The sequence below is a fragment of the Alosa sapidissima genome, chromosome 22 (genome assembly GCF_018492685.1).
Source record: "Alosa sapidissima isolate fAloSap1 chromosome 22, fAloSap1.pri, whole genome shotgun sequence".
Classification (NCBI taxonomy): Eukaryota; Metazoa; Chordata; class Actinopteri; order Clupeiformes; family Clupeidae; genus Alosa; species Alosa sapidissima.
The window spans coordinates 7,798,725-7,815,089 of NC_055978.1; the positions used below are offsets into that span (position 1 = coordinate 7,798,725).

Sequence of the window (16,365 nt, forward strand, 5' to 3'; positions counted from 1 at the left end):
GAGGACGCTAACGCCGCGTATTCGGAGGGGTTTTTGTGTATGATTGGTTACACTCTATTTTGTTACAGTAGACGCGACACAGTGTATTTCGACATTTTTGTCTTCTTTTAAAAGGGAGAATAATGGAACACATCTTTCAAACCGGGACAAATCCAACCGACTCTCAACTCTATGAATAAGTCCCCCTCCCTCTGTTGGTGGGTGCGTGTGCCTCTGTGTGTGTGTGTGTGTTTGTGTGTGTGTGTGGTGTGTGTGTGTCAGAGAGAGAGAGAGAGAGAGAGAGAGAGAGAGAGAGAGAGAGAAGGCTATGCGTGCTGTTAGGGACGAGGCGAAAGAAAAGGAGAATAGGGACGGGAGAGAGGGGGGTTCGATAAATTGTGCAATTTTTCTGTGTTGGCTGTGGCATTCAAGATCAAGCTAGCATTGAAGAACCCAGTCCCCTCCCAACTTTTTCTCTTTTCTCTCTCTCTCCCCCACTCCCCCTCCTCTCCCTATTCTGGCGCAGTGAGAGTTTAGAAAGAAGCGTGGGTTCTATTCAACTGCCCCCCACCCCCCTCGCATGCGCGGGGCTTTCTGAAACCTATCTACCGTGCCCTGTCAGTGCAGCTCCGGCGTCCAATTAGCGCTTTGTAAAGACCGTCTTTCTTTTGCGCTCTTCTAGAGGCTGAGCGAGCGGTAGCTTCATTCGCGAAACATCCAGTCACGACTAGGTGTAATAATTAATATGACATCTGGGCCACTGTGTCTACATTCGGCCACCTCTGTGTCTTCCTATCTCTCAGTCTGAAAAAAAGAGTATATATACTTATATACAGTCTGTTTTTCTCTGAGAAGTTTACTGCGAGCGTTCACGTTCCACAAAACAAGTATAAGTATATATACTTTTTTGATCCCGTGAGGGAAATTTGGTCTCTGCATTTAACCCAATCGGTGAATTAGTGAAACACAAACAGCACACAGTGAAGTGCACACACTAATCCCGGCGCAGTGAGCCTGCTACAACGGCGGCGCTCGGGGAGCAGTGAGGGGTTAGGTGCCTTGCTCAAAGGCAATGGTCGGAGCTCGAACCGGCAACCTTCCGGTTACACGTCCAGCGTGCTAACCAGTAGGCCACGGCTGCCCCAATAGACAATAGAAATCATAAAGCGTCTAGGGTACACTGCGCGTCCTTTTTAATCCATAGGGGTATGCGTTTGCTAGCCTATATGGGATTATTTATGAATGTATTAGTTGTTAAAAATAATTGTGTATGTGTGTGTGTGTGTGTGTGTGTGTGTGAGAGAGAGAGAGGGGGGTACACCTAGGATAAATGTGTAGCCTATATATTCTACAGCCCAAACTGTACTTGCACCTGGTAAAGGTATTTTGTTGTTGTTCCTGTTCATCAAAAGAGTCCCACACTTATGCAAGTATAGTCCTTTTTTGGTTAAAGCTTTCTGAAGTGTGGCATGCCGGGTAGCCAACAGCGACGCGACCACCCATCCCCTCGCTCTGCCACGCGCCAGATTGTAAAGTTAGACATTGGTGCATGTGTGATGATGATGTTATTGTTTTGCTTGGCCCAAATCATATATTTGCTTGGCCCAAATCATATAAGGGAACCAGGCGTATTTAAGAGTTAGGCTAACTAACCCAAAGGCATTTGTCTTTATCCTTGACATAACACACGTTCCCATTTTCTGTTGCGGGCCTACTTTTTTTACCTTCCTGCTGCCTTGGTTACAGACGAGTGTGCCGGTCGAACAGGTGGGAGGTCCAGGTGCTCCATACCTTATCTTCTGTCCCAGAGAGACATTGTGAAATCGCTTCAAGCCAAGTGCCCCTGTGGTCCTTTACCCCTGTTACTTGTTGCAACTTGTTAAGACTCAGCTGTGATGCAAAACCAAAGCCAGCCGTAGAGCGCCATCTAAAGGAGAGAAGGTGGAACAGAGCCTGGCATTGAAATTGAGAGTCAAGTCGGCACCAGAGGGCGTACGGCAAGTTAGGGGGATTTTGGTGTTATATGATACCGGCTGTTACGTGATGTACCCTCTTTTTTTGGCCTGAGCAAATAAAGTGGAACATGTTTATGGATCACGTTAGTTAGATCAAACTAATGTTTGGCCAATGGATTCTCTTGTCTCCGTGTAAACACTGTCATATGAAACTCAGATCCATACAGCAGCAATATACTGCTTAAACCTGGCGCACACTGCTCTCTAGTGGTGAAAAGGTGTAAGGGATAGCGTCAATCACATCCAAAACAGTCTCCGCACCATCCTCCTATTATGGCCAATGTGAAAAAAGACTAAAGCTAGTCAACTTCTCCCGAATCCAATGGTGAGCTTTGCTATCAGTATGTGTATAACACCTTCCCCCAAAACACTATAGTGGAAATACTAGAGATTGTAGATTTATTTTATTTTAAAAACGCAGTTTTAGGGAAACATTTTGAGAAATGTAGCTCCATGACCATGAGTTCCCATACATTTATATGCAAGATATTTTATATAATATTCCTATGGGAATTTCAATATTTTAAAATATTTTAATCCCAACTCAATATGCATTGCAGCAGACAACAACAACAACAATAACAATGTGTGAGTGTGATGCAGGATGTGACATACAGTATCTCCTTATCAGGCCACTCCGTGACAGAAAACTTCACAGATGTGTTATCTATCTGAGAGAGCTGCCTTAGCAGCAGCATCACAGTGCTGCTTCTCTCCAATCTACAAAATGCCAGAAAGACATCACACCACCACTACATCTCCAATGCACCCTTGACGGTGCTGTACTTCATTACATTACATTACATTACATTACGTGTATTCATTTAGCAGATGCTGTCATCCAAAGTTCATTTCAGTTCAGTTTATTGTCATTCAGCATGTTAGACATACAAGAACGAAATTCACTCTCAGGACCATCAGTGTCAGTAATTCACTAGCCTATAATTAAAAATACTAAGGTTAAATATAGCATAAATAGGATAAAAAAAAGCAGTTCAATCAAAACAATCAAAGCAGCAAGTATTTCAGGGCATCAGCAGCCATAAAGTGCATACAGTTCCGAAAGTGCATTCAGTTCTAGGAAAAAGGGATGGCAGTCCTTGAGTTCACAAGCCTCACCGCCTCTGGGTAGAAACTGTGCTACTTACAAAATGAGGAATGACATTCAAGCTGTAACACAGAGGAGAGACCCTTAGGTAACAATATTCCTAGCAAGGGGGCTATAGGTAACAATGAATACTACAACAACAAATACTATTAGTAAAGGATTGAGAGTGCAGCAGTATGAGTTCTGGTCAAGTGTTTTGAAGGAGATGGTGGTACAAGGAGAAGGAGAGAAGAGGGAGGTGCATGGTAAGAGGGTTGTTAGAAATGTTAGGAGAGAGGAGGTCGGCTACGCTCAAAACTCACTTCGTAGAGGACCTTGTAAATTGTATATCAGGTTTGACAATAAAAATTTGCTTCCAGTACACAGTACACTCTGTTCTTCACTGTGTAACAGGAGGATCACTGTATAACAGGAGGTGGGAGCAAAAAATCAAGCTGACGAAAAAAAAACATGTATTTGTCTCTGTGTGTCTGTGTGTGTGTGTGTCTCTCTCTCTCTCTCATTCTCTGTGTGTGTGTGTGTGTGTGTGTGCGTGTGTGTGTGTGTGTGTGTGTGCAGAGATTGAATCAAGTTGGGGTGAAAAACAGACATGTAGCTGAAGTTACAAACTTTGAACAGTTGCAACAGGTTGTGTGCAACTCAGCTAGGATCTGCTATGAACCTCTATTGTGGACATTCATTGGATACGTCTCTTGGTAGCCCTGGCAGTAATTTGCTGCCGCTAGGGGAGCGTCTAGATTTCTAGGCTAGTCTCTTGGTTCAGGTAGGCCTCTAAGCTACCTGATTTCTCTATTTTGTATAGCGCCTCTAAGTGGTGGTCTGACGAACAGCCACTCTGAGATGCACCGATATAAACTACGAAACCCACCATCAACTCCCACACACTCCTTTCCATGATTCAGACACATTCATATCTGTTCACTTACAAGATTATCACACTCTTGCATTTGTATCTTCCATTCAACTTAATTAAGTAGCCTAAATGTATTGTAGCGTTCACTGCTATTTACATACATGCAAAGGAATACTTATCAAAGCAGATCAAAATAAGATAATTCCATCAAAAAAGATGCAATTATCTGTTTATTATGGTTGTTTTGGCCACAACCACGCCTCACAACCTTTTCACTCAACCACACACAAGACAAACTCGGTTCTCACTGGCATGGAAAAAGGGGGTGGCATTGGCCCAGGTTACACAGCCTATCAGCGAACAGTACACACATTAACCTGCCCAACAATAATGTTGCAACCATAACCGTAACTCGGATACGCTACAGTATTATTATGCATGCCTAATTTCCTCAAAACAAACTAGTCAGTTAAAGACACGTACTAGGATAACCTGTAAAATCCAGATAACATCAGATGTTAGTTTGTTTTATGCCCACACATAGCTTTCTAATCATTTGTAGCCTAATTATTAAGTAATGCCTTGCGCACCCTTCCCCTGAGAGCATTGAGGAAGGTGTTATACCTGAATAACTGTTAAAAAAAACCCAGGATGATTGCAAACAGACAGCCTCCCGCTAGCATCCAGCCAGCAAACAACTAGAACCAGATGTGCCTTGATGGCCGTTTCACAACAGCTTCAGTGGCCTCCATTCCCAAACCATCGCGTGACAGGCACCACGGGCCGAATTTTTAGGGGGTGTGGTGTCACATGGCCTCTCTTAAATTGGTGGAGTTGACGGAGAAGCTTTGCAAACAAACTCAGACATACGTACCAACCACTTTCTCCTGCACCTGCGCCGCGAAAAGCCGAGGATGGACGCACCTCTCAAGAAAGAAAACGGTGACAATGGAATAAAGGTAATAGTCGACAGATGTTATTGTTTTAAATAATTGTTAATATCGTGATTAGGCTATTTCAATGATGTATTACTAGCATTAGATGATCATTATTGTTATCATTATCTTTCATTATGTCTATCACCAAGCTGTAACAAAACACCTGTCTAATGACATTTTAGGTATTTTAGGGCTCACATTTTCAAAAAAAAATAATATCATTCAAAAATGTCTTTTTAGATTAAGAACTACATTATGTCAAAACCAAGGATATCACACAGTTGAGGTCTAGTAAACATGTTTAACAGGCTTTACCTTGTATGCAGGCTTGGAATTTCACCATTTTAGGGGCAAGGCCACTTGGCCTTCAGTTGGGCATATTTGGTGGGGGGCACAAAGGCCACATGTCATTTACTTGGATCTGTAAAATGTAGTTTATAATGGTTATGGCTTAAGGGGTGTGTGTGTGTGTGTGTGTGTGTGTGTGTGTGTGTGTGTGTGTGTGTGTGTGTGTGTGTGTGTGTGTGTGACTGCTTATTCTCCTGACCGGGTCTGAGTGGACAGGTTATGCAGGTCAGTGGCCAAAAGGTAGCGGGGAAAGGGCAGAGATGTCACAACACTAAGTTCGCTGGAATGTACATGTGCCCCCCACACACACACACACACTCACACACACACACACACACACACACTCACACACACACACACACACACACTCACACACACACACACACACACTCACACACACACATTGCAAAACCCTTGCACACATAAACTTGTAGCAGATAGGTACACAGTGCAGGTATTCAGGGATATTTTTAATCTGTGTACTGATATTTAATGGCAGTTTTCTTACATATGCATGTGTGCAAACAAATAGCCCACTTTCATGTGAGATGCATACAACGTAAGTTCAGGTGAGGTATGTAATGTGGGTCAGGCCGGTAAATCAGACTGGGCAGACAAAACAACATATGCTGGAGATTTCAGGGGTCAAAGAGAGGAAAAATGCAGGAGCGAGAGAGAGGGAGAGGTAGATCAAGGAAGCACAAGAGAGAGAAAAAGAAAGAGAGAGGAAGAGATGGTGAGAGAGAGAGAGAGAAAGAGAGAGAGGAAGAGATGGAGAGAGACAGAGAGACAGAAAGAAAGAGAGAGAGGAAGAGATGGTGAGAGATAGAGGAAGAGATGGTGAGAGAGAGAGAGAGAGAGAGAGAGAGAGAGAAAGAGAGAGAGGAAGAGATGGTGAGAGATAGAGGAAGAGATGGTGAGAGAGAGAGAGAGAGAGAGAGAGAGAGAGAGAGAGAGAGAGAGAGAGAGAGAGAGAGAGAGAGAGAGATTGAGCGGTGAATAGCCAGTATATAGCTATGGTTCCCAAAGGGGGTCAGCACTCTGAAAGGTTCACTTGAGGAAAGGGTGTCTTAAGTGTGCAGGTCTGTCCATCAGTAACACAACTAGCCCATCTGTAAACCAGGCTGGACTGCCAGTGTTGGGCCAGCACAGGGCCGCATCAGAGCCAGGTGCACGCCAGAGGTGGAGACATGAATCTTGCCAAGTATGGACAGACAGGACACTACTTGAAATGTTGGGCCTTATCAGAGAATTAAATATTAGCCCACCTATGGGGTACAGTTGTTGAAAGCACACAAAGCTCACATCGTGAGCTGGTAGTGTGAGCTGAGGATAATTATTATTAATTATTATTTAATTATATAAAATAAATATATTCCCGTGAGGGAAATTTGGTGTCTTATCCCAATCCGTGAAACACACTCAGCACACAGTGAACACACAGTGAGGTGAAGCACACACTAATCCCGACGCAGTGAGCTGCCTGCTACAGCGGCGCTCGAGGAGAAGTGAGGGGTTAGGTGCCTTGCTCAAGGGCACTTCAGCCGTTCCTACTGGTCGGGGTTCGAACCGGCAACCCTCCGGTTACAAGTCCGAAGCGCTAACCAGTAAGTCATGGCTGCCCCATTATGTAGCAGGGTTGCTGCAGTGTGTCCAGGGTGTGTCCTCCTTGCCCAGTATTATGGTCCAATCAGCTAGTCTCTCGCAACGTGTCTCACAGTAGCCTGCTGGATTCTGTAATAAACAAAAAAATTATTTGGACCGTATTTCCCGCGCACCATTTAGAGACCCCTGCAGACTTCAACAGGACAGCAGCATGTCTTCAGTTATTAATTAATGTTACTTTAACAGGTGCATTGAGTAAAGAGTAGTTCGACCACAAGTCCCTGAGCCTGTTGTTTGTTTTGTACTGTTTTGTGTGAGTAGCAAATGAGACAGGCCTATCTGGAGGAGCAGACCCAGAAGTCCGGCGTGCTCTCCTGCATCTTCTCCCTGAAGCAGGAGGTGGGCGCCCTGGCCAAAGCCCTCAGGCTCTTTGAGGTTAGTCTCACAGCATGGCACAGCCTTTTCCATATGCACTTTCATTCTCTCCCTCTCTCTCTCTCTCTCCCTCTTTCTGTCCCTCTCTCTCTTTCTCTCTCTCTCTCTCTCTCTCTCCCTCTTTCTCTCTCTGCTACTGCCTTTTTCATCATCTCACCTCTACAAAAAGTCTCTGTCTTTTCCTAGTAATATTGTAAGTATTTTTCTTCCTGTTCTCTCTTGTTCTTTCTCTCTCTCATTCTCTCTCTTTTCTCAATTTCTCTCTCTCTCCCCATCACCCTGTTATTATTCTTGCTATCTCACACACACACACTTACACGCACGCACGCATGCACACAGACATACGTAAACATATTTGTATTGGAAGTGCATTTGGTCAGTAGCTGGTCAATGAGAGAGGCCAGGTTACTGACAGAGTCAACACTGGTTTCAAAGCAAACAATCCCCCCATAATCACCCATTTAAAGATGTCTGCTGTCACATGACACTTTAAATAAATATTTTGTCCTCTCCCTCAGGGCATTGTGAAAACATATCACAATATTTTGCATGCATTTCAATGAAATGTTGGAACTTAAAGCAACACAATGTAGTTTACCTTAAAGCAATAGCTTCAAACTAATTTCTGCACTACACCGACTTACTACATGGAGGATGGGGTCTCTGATATTTCCGATGCACGTCCAGATCACCTGGTATTGTACCTGGAAATCCAGATTTCTCGCAAGAGCTCAATTTTAATTTGCTCAGCGAGTGACTCTGGCGACGAGTAATGATGCATTACCTATGCCCATGAAACCAAGCTGCACCAATCACATCGGTGTATCTGAAATAGGCAGGCCAGAGGCGAGCTAAACAAGTCGACAGTGTTGCAACGGCGATGTTCGGAAACATTGATCATAGTGTTATCCAATTGTGTCGTTGTCTAAAATCAGTCTGTAAACATTGGTCGTAGTGTTATCCAATAGCGTGCAGTGATATTTTCAAATGCATGCTTGGTGCCGCCCCTCGAGTTGGGCCATTTTAATTACTGGTAGCCAGACCCTTAATCTTTCGGATTGGGTCTGGTCCTCCAGGCTACTGGTATTGCACTTTGTAGCGTTGTTGTCACTTGTAGGAGCATGACCCTTTTTGTCAGTTTTAGATCAATTCCGTACCCCTTTAGTGCTGAATGGGCACTTAGTACATTGACAATTGTTGAAAAGGGGAGTTCATACATCTTTAATGTCTCAATATCAATATGGAAGAGAAAGAGAGAGGCAGAGACATAGAGATGGCTTGGATTCAGCTTGCAGTACATTGTAATTCCTACTGGTCCGTTACTGTTGTAAACCTTAGGCTGTGCTTGCAAGACCAGCAGGAAACCTTTAATAGCATACTTTAGCATGCTCTGTCCAGTAGTAAACTTTTAACAGCCTTCTTAAATCATCACAAAGCAAAGGGTCTGGTTTACAGATGCCCCAGTCCTGCATGCTGCCCAAAAGCACAGGGATCTCTTCAAGGAGAAAAAGCAATCCCTTTGCATATGCACATCTAATAATAATAATAATAACAATGAAAAGCATAATAATAATAATAATCATACCTTCTATGTATAGAATGTTTATCTAGCTACTGATTGTTACTTTACATGCAAGTTAAAACAGTTTTAAACAATAATTTCTAAAACTGATTGTCCCGGTCCTTGATTGTGATTGGCTGAATCACGTTCAATGTCGTTGTAAAATGCAGCATAAACATACACCTTGACCGCATTTCGTTCTATATTACTGCACTACCATAACTTGATACAAAAGTTAAAGTAGCTGCTTCTAGACGTTGCTTGGCAACCATTCAGATAGATTAAATATATTTATTGGCGGAAGAATGATTATCTATGAATAAATCGTTACATTACGCTAGTGCGTCGTGCCTAACAACACCCCTTAGCTGTTGCAAAATCAGTGTAACCTACGGTCTCTCGGGGCTTATTGCTTAAATAAGTACAGTATCTACGGTACAGTATATGTACGGTATGTAAGAGTAATATAAACAGCATATAATAGTAGAAACAGTATACAGTACCTGTAGTAATGGAAACAATATATAGTAGCAATAAAAAAACAACACAACCACTTTTCTAGCCAATCACAGATGCCTCAAGAGCATGGAGGGGAGGGGTGCATTTGATTGGCTGTTGAGCTACACCATCAAAGCATCAGCAGAACAATATTGTTTACAATTTCTATATGAAAGTGCATTGAAATTAAGCTTAAAATCTGGAAAGGTTTAGAAGTGGCGTCTAAGCACTTCTAAGGAAAACCTATTTGGTTAAGGTCAATTGTACGGAAGACGTTAGTTCTCTATTGATACCAGGGGCAGCCGTGGCCCACTGGTTAGCACTCTGGACTTGTAACCGGAAGGTTGCCGATTCGAACCCCAACCAATGGGCCGCAGCTAAAGTGCCCTTGAGCAAGGCACCTAACCCCTCACTGCTCCCCGAGCGCCGCCGTTGTATTGCGCCGGGATTAGTGTGTGCTTCACCTCACTGTGTGTTCACTGTGTGCTGTTTGTGTTTCACTAATTCACCGATTGGGTTAAATGAGACCAAATTTCCCTCACGGGATCAAAAAATGTATATATACTATACTATACTATGTTAGCCATTATTTTCTTTTATCTAGTAAAACCGCAGTACAACCATATCAGATAGAGTTGGAACCTATAATAATTGCTTAGTTGTCATCACATACTGTACATAGGTTTAATTATACAGTGAAAATGGCCTTTTAATAGAGGAATAGAGAAGCTGATGTTTGGGACACATGTGGTATAGAATTAGAAGTTCATTAGAAGCTCATTTAAATTCTACAGAATGTGCCTATAAGTGCTGGTCATAAAAGCGTCCATTTTGGCCCAGCTCCAGCATGTGTGTTTTATTGGCGAGCCAGCCGGAGTGAGGGGTTTGGATTGAGCAGCGATAGGCGTATGTTGATTTATGCCTTCTGAACCGCGTCTGGTTGACAATAAAAACCCTGCAAATGTTTACAGCGGCGCCAGAACACAATGTGCTCTAATGTAGAGAGACATAATGAGCAGTCATGGCGGAATACCCAGAACATGAAAATAGTTAAGCTTACACCCCACCCCCCTACTCTCCTGATAAGAGCACACTAGCCACAGACCATCTATCGAGCCAGGCCGAGCTAAGGCTATATTTGAGGCAACAGGTGATAATAGCTGGGCTTCAAGCACCGAGACTAGGGTGCCCACCGCCATGACACTTAAACACCAAATGTGTGTGTGTGTGTGTGTGTGTGTGTGTGTGTGTGTGTGTGTGTGTGTGTGTGTGTGTGTGTGTGTGTGTGTGTGTTTTCACCTTGGTCGACAAACCCACCTTGTGTGATGTTCCGTGCTACGGTGGTGGCGGAGGGTCAGAAATGATGACACATAACAGCAGTGAGTACAGAGGCCTTGAAATGAAGCGTAGCCTATGTGCTCTTGAAATGCGGACAGATGACCAAAAAAAGAGGAAACACTCTCTCTGTCTGGCTCAAAAACCGGACTGTCCAGATGAATGGTCACCCTAACCAAGACTGAAACGGACTGTTCCTGAATTTCCCCTTGGGGATGAATAAAGTATCTATCTATCTATCTATCTATCTATCTATCTATCTATCTATCTATCTATCTATCTATGTCTCAGGTTTGGACGGGATTTGGTTAAAATCTTGCCCTGTTCTGGTCCAGAGTGAGTTTGGGTCCCGATGGATCCAGTTAGTTTCGGCTGGATTACAGTTTTTCTCAATCGTTTTGATACCTGTGTCAACTCTGACATCACATTCTCAAAACAGTTAACACCCGTGTCTGAACAAAAGCACTCTGGACAAAATGACACATTTTGCTTGCAAAGGGCAGTTACTCTCTCAAAACACTTAAAACATGCAGCAAAAGCAAATCTTGCCTTCAAACACTACAACTTGTTGCCAATTCAAAAACACTCTTTAATCAATCATTACACACTGGACAACAAAATGTTAAATCTAGTTCTCAAAATGAGCATTTTTGCTGTCTGTTCCATTACTTTCTAATTTTTCTGGTATCAGAAAAAAACTGTGAAAAGACTAAATGTACTGAATAAAAAAATAATTTATTACAGTTTTTCTCGATCGTTTTGATACCTGTGTCAACTCTGACATCACGTTCTCAAAACAGTTAACACCCGTGTCTGAACAAAAGCACTCTGGACAAAATGACACATTTTGCTTGCAAAAGGCTGTTACTCTCTCAAAACACTTAAAACATGCAGCAAAAGCAAATCTTGCCTTCGAACACTACAACTTGTTGCCAATTCAAAAACACTCTTTAATCAATCATTACACACTGGACAACAAAATGCAAAATCTAGTTCTCAAAATGAGCATTTTTGCTATGTCTGTTCCATTACTTGGAACTGGTATAAAAAAAAACTGTGAAAAGACAAAATGTGCTGAATAAAAAAAATAATTTATTCATTCCTCCCAAGATGTAACTGTCATTGTAAGACATACAGCAAACACCTAGTAAGATACTGTAAATTTCATTGAACTACAACTTTCATCGAAATAGACCTACAGTAAACACCTTTTGTACTGTTTTCTCCACCAAATAGGCAATACAGTACTTTGTCTAAATGTGCATTAGATCTATACTTGCAAATAGCAACACAGACATCTCTTATATGTATAATGAATGATGGCTGATTGAAGAATTGTGCAAAGGAGTTTCACACAGGTGTATCAGAGATTCAGACTTATGCAAGGAATCTATACCACCTGTGAAAATATGTTTTCCTTTTGTTTAGCATGGTTTGTGGCTTTTGAATGACACCTGTGTTAACTGTTTTGCAAAAGGATGTGAGAAATGTGTGAACCCAATGAAAATGTGTGAACACATTCGCAAAAGATAACTTTTGCTGTGCAAAGAAAGTAGTCATGAAGACCAAGTGGATTCCAGTTTACTTAAGCAGGTAAAAGCAATCGAGAAAAACTGTAATGCTAGATCCCAGCACAGTTTCTTCTGCTTTTGAATTCAAATACAAACAAAAGTCAAACTCATAGTCTAAAACTATTTCGAAGGCATACTTGCATGTAATTATCCTTAAGAAAACACAGTGCCTTTGTGTTTTTGCATATTTTGCAATTAGTTAGGTCTAGTTGGGCTAGACCATGCAATGAATTGCTCCAGACCATAAAATCATGAATACTTTTATCCAGCTCACAGTGACCTCCATGTTCATGCCATGTGTGGGTAAGTGTGTGTAATGTGCGTGTGTGTGATGTGTGTGTGTCCGTTGGTCAGGTGTCTGGGGGATGATCTGGTGCTGACTTGGCTTTTAGGAGACTGATGAGGCTGAGCCTCAAGACCTGACTTCAGGCCACTACAAATATGTGCCATGGACAGGGGATTAGTCTGTCTGTATGTGTGTGTGTGTGTGTGTGTGTGTGTGTGTGTGTGTGTGTGTGTGTGTGTGTGTGTGTGTGTGTGGTTCACATGTGTGAGTGTGTGTGTGTGTGTGTGTGTGTGTGTGTGTGTGTTTGTGTGTGTGTGTGTTTGTGTGTGTGTGTGTGTGGTTCATATTTGTGAGTGTGTGTGTGTGTGTGTGTGTGTGTGTGTGTGTGTGTGTGTGTGTGTGTGTGAGAGAGAGAGAGAGAGAGAGAGAGAGAGAGAGAGACCCTGACTTCCAGTCCTAAGAGGCTTTGGTGACTGCAGCATGATTTGTTATGGGATAAGCTGAGGGTTCGAGTGACCCTGAGCTTATCATGACCATGACCAAAGAGGCCAAAGACTGACCAACTTTTGGCCAGTCCACAGAACCAGAGATCAAAAGCAAATGCTCACCACACCCTACTGCAGTGTGGTGAGGTATTTAAAAATGATTGTGTGTGTGTGTGTGTGTGTGTGTGTGTGTGTGTGTGTGTGTGTGTGTGTGTGTGTGTGTGTATGTGTCATTGGTTACACACACACACAGGTTACATGCAAAGAGGTACCACACACACACACACACACACACACACACACACACACACACACACACACACAGGTTACATGCAAAGAGGTACCACACACACACACACACACACACACACACACACACACACACACACAAACAAAAGGTCATCCTGGTACCAAAGTTCAGTACACAGTGTTTTTGTTGTCTGTTTACCTTAGAGCCTATGTACATGCCTCGTGCAACCTGCGTCGGGTCGATTTATCTTTAATTGGCACAACTTGCATTTATTTAACCTCTGACCTCCATAGTAGAGCAGGATCAAGGTCACTTGTCACTCTGATATGAAGCTATTTTTCTTCATAGCCAGACAAAGCCTTCATTTCCCCCTGAAATCCCTTGTAGAATATGGAGTGCTTGTGTGGTTTGGGGTAGAAACTTTCTTTAGAGAGAGAGAGAGAGAGAGAGAGAGAGAGAGAGAGAGAGAGGGCACATGTTTGCCTATGTGTGTGTGTGTGTGTGTGTGTGTGTGTGTGTGTGTGTGTATGTGTGTGTTTGTCTTTGTCTGAGTGAGTGTGTGTTTGTGTCTGTGTGTGTGTGTGTGTGTGTGTGTGTGTGTGTGTGTGTGTGTGTGTGTGTGTGTGTGTGCGTGTGTGTGTGTGTGTGCGTGCATTCTCATGCTCGCATGTGTAAGTGTATTCAAGATCAATACCAAGTGTCTGCCAAGTTGCAGCTCCCACAAAGCGAGCACTTTGGGCGGCTGTAAACATGAAAGGCTGTGTTGGCCTGGTCCTATGAGATCCTAGCGTGTCGATCCACCCCCTACACCGCCCCCTTAACCCCCGCACCCCACCTCCCTCCCAGTCTCCAGGCCAACCATCTCCAGCCCTGTATCTCCCTCCTCAACACCCCAAAAATGATGATTGCTCTCCTCCCTCTAAGCAAGAGCTGACACGTACATTCTCCAGACATCGAACCCACACACATATAAACACACATACTGTACACATACGCACGCACACACATCACACATATACTGTACACGCACCCACACCATGAGCGCGTTCTCCACACTCAGCTTGACACACACACACACACACACCCCCCCCCCCCCACACACACACACACACACACACACACATAGCCCGATTATCAACACAACGCAAGACAAGAAAACGCTACATTAGAACTGTCACAATGCAATTCATTACAGCATAATACACTCCCGTGTGCGGGAGGAGAACCGTGGCTGGCCCTGCTGGCTGTGTGTTCCGTTCTGCCCCACTAATGTTCTCCGACTGGCTTTCATCTGCCACAAACCCAAAATCCAGACTCTTAGCGGAACACAATGCGGTTCTTTTACCCCACTAGAACGCCTTCAAACTCATTTTGACACACACTACACTGACTTACAATAAGGAGAATGTAGTTCTCTGGCAGTGCTGATGCTATCGGGATATTTAGTGCTCGTTTGGAGGATAAGGATGACTCAGCAGAATTGGGCTATACATGCCACAGATCCAGACGTTTAGTTGAGTTGAGTAACAATGTTACTCTACATGACTCAGCAAAATAGGATCACCATCTTACAGTGGCGTGTTCCAGACAATCGGAACCTGCTGGCGGTTAGTGGACACAGGCCACTGCCCATCCAGATGCTGCAGCGGAGATCACAGTTATTACGTGTGCGTATCATCCCTCACAGTGCGTGATCGGCTTTCAGTGGCGTGAAATCCCCCGGGAATCCCAGGTCAGCTGACACGCTCGGAGGGGTCATACGCTAGTCTCTGAGTCCCCCACCTACCCAGCACACACACACACACACACACACACACACACACACACACACACACATACATGCACTAACATCTCTCCAGAGAAAAAAGGGTGTTTGTATAACTGACTATGGAATGAGTTCTTCTTTGAACCATGACCCAGTAATGATTAGGAAAAGTGACACGTTTTAATCTTTTCAAAGCAACTTTACTTCAAACTAATGGTTGAAACAGTAAACTGCACCAGAGTCATAAAGACTGAAGCACTGATCTGAAGCACTGATCTGAATCACTTGTACAGACTCTGTTACTCTGTTATACAGTCTCAATCCGATGCCTTTGTTAAGGAATTCTCATTTATCCAGCTATACTGTATTAGTGTTGTAACCCTGATGTTAGTCTATATAGAACTGCAAGCTCCTATTGGCAATACAAACACAACAAAAACCTCTGAGCTCTGTGTCCCCTGAATTGACAAGCAACAACAACATTGGATAATAGCAGAGTTGGAAATAATGTAAAAAATGCTGCTACTGGCCCGATGGGTCTGGAAAAACATTGTTTGGTAACTGCTGTGGGATGCAGAACCATATGGGGCAGTGGTCTGGCTAGCCAATTGACAATACAATAGGATCCAGATGGAGAGAGAGAGAGAAAGAGAGAGAGATGGGGTGAGAAAGAGAGAGAGATGGAGAGAGAGAGAAAGAGAGAGAGAGAGAAAGAGATGGGGAGAGAAAGAGAGAGAGATGGAGAGAGAGAGAGAAAGAGAGAGATGGGGAGAGAAAGAGAGAGATGGAGAGAGAGAGAGAGAAAGAGAGAGAGATGGGGAGAGAAAGAGAAAGAGAGAGAGAGAGAGTACCACCTCCTGACTGGACCTATGGCAGTGAGCGTTGATAACACTCCCTCTCTGCTCCCAGCATCCTGTAAATAAGAACACATTTCAGATCACCACATAAAAACTAAACAATCACAGAATATCCACATCCACCACACTGCATTTTAGTGCTGTTACCCTGGACAGACGCACACTGCATTATGTTTTTCTTTGTCTATATTTGATAGGATATCCAAATAAATGTATCCATGACTTTGACAAAATTCTTTCCTGACAATCTGTAAATGAAGACGGTGGTAATGGTAGTGGAACTATGACAATTCTAATACATCATAGCAACCATAATAGCACAAAGTATACTAATATTATTATTAATTATCTATTTATGGAGGTAGTGATTTGTTTTACTGCATCTACTGCTGTGTTGGTAATACTTACACTGAACCCAACGTAATGCGGTATGACCATAGAAAATGTGATGGTCTGTGCACAGTTTTTTCCCCCCT

The 16,365-nt window shown here is 43.3% G+C and overlaps 1 protein-coding gene across 1 annotated transcript in view; it reads left to right on the plus strand.

Annotated features, from left to right (window-relative positions):
* Window positions 1–4,755: 4,755 nt before the first annotated feature.
* The window catches only part of pah (phenylalanine hydroxylase), a 23,492-nt gene continuing 11,882 nt past the window's right edge, over window positions 4,756–16,365 (plus strand). The window contains exons 1-2 of the mRNA XM_042079063.1: window positions 4,756–4,914; window positions 7,168–7,281. Of these exons, the coding sequence (XP_041934997.1) occupies window positions 4,870–4,914; window positions 7,168–7,281 (159 nt within the window). The 5' untranslated portion in view covers window positions 4,756–4,869. The remainder of the gene's footprint in view (window positions 4,915–7,167; window positions 7,282–16,365) is intronic.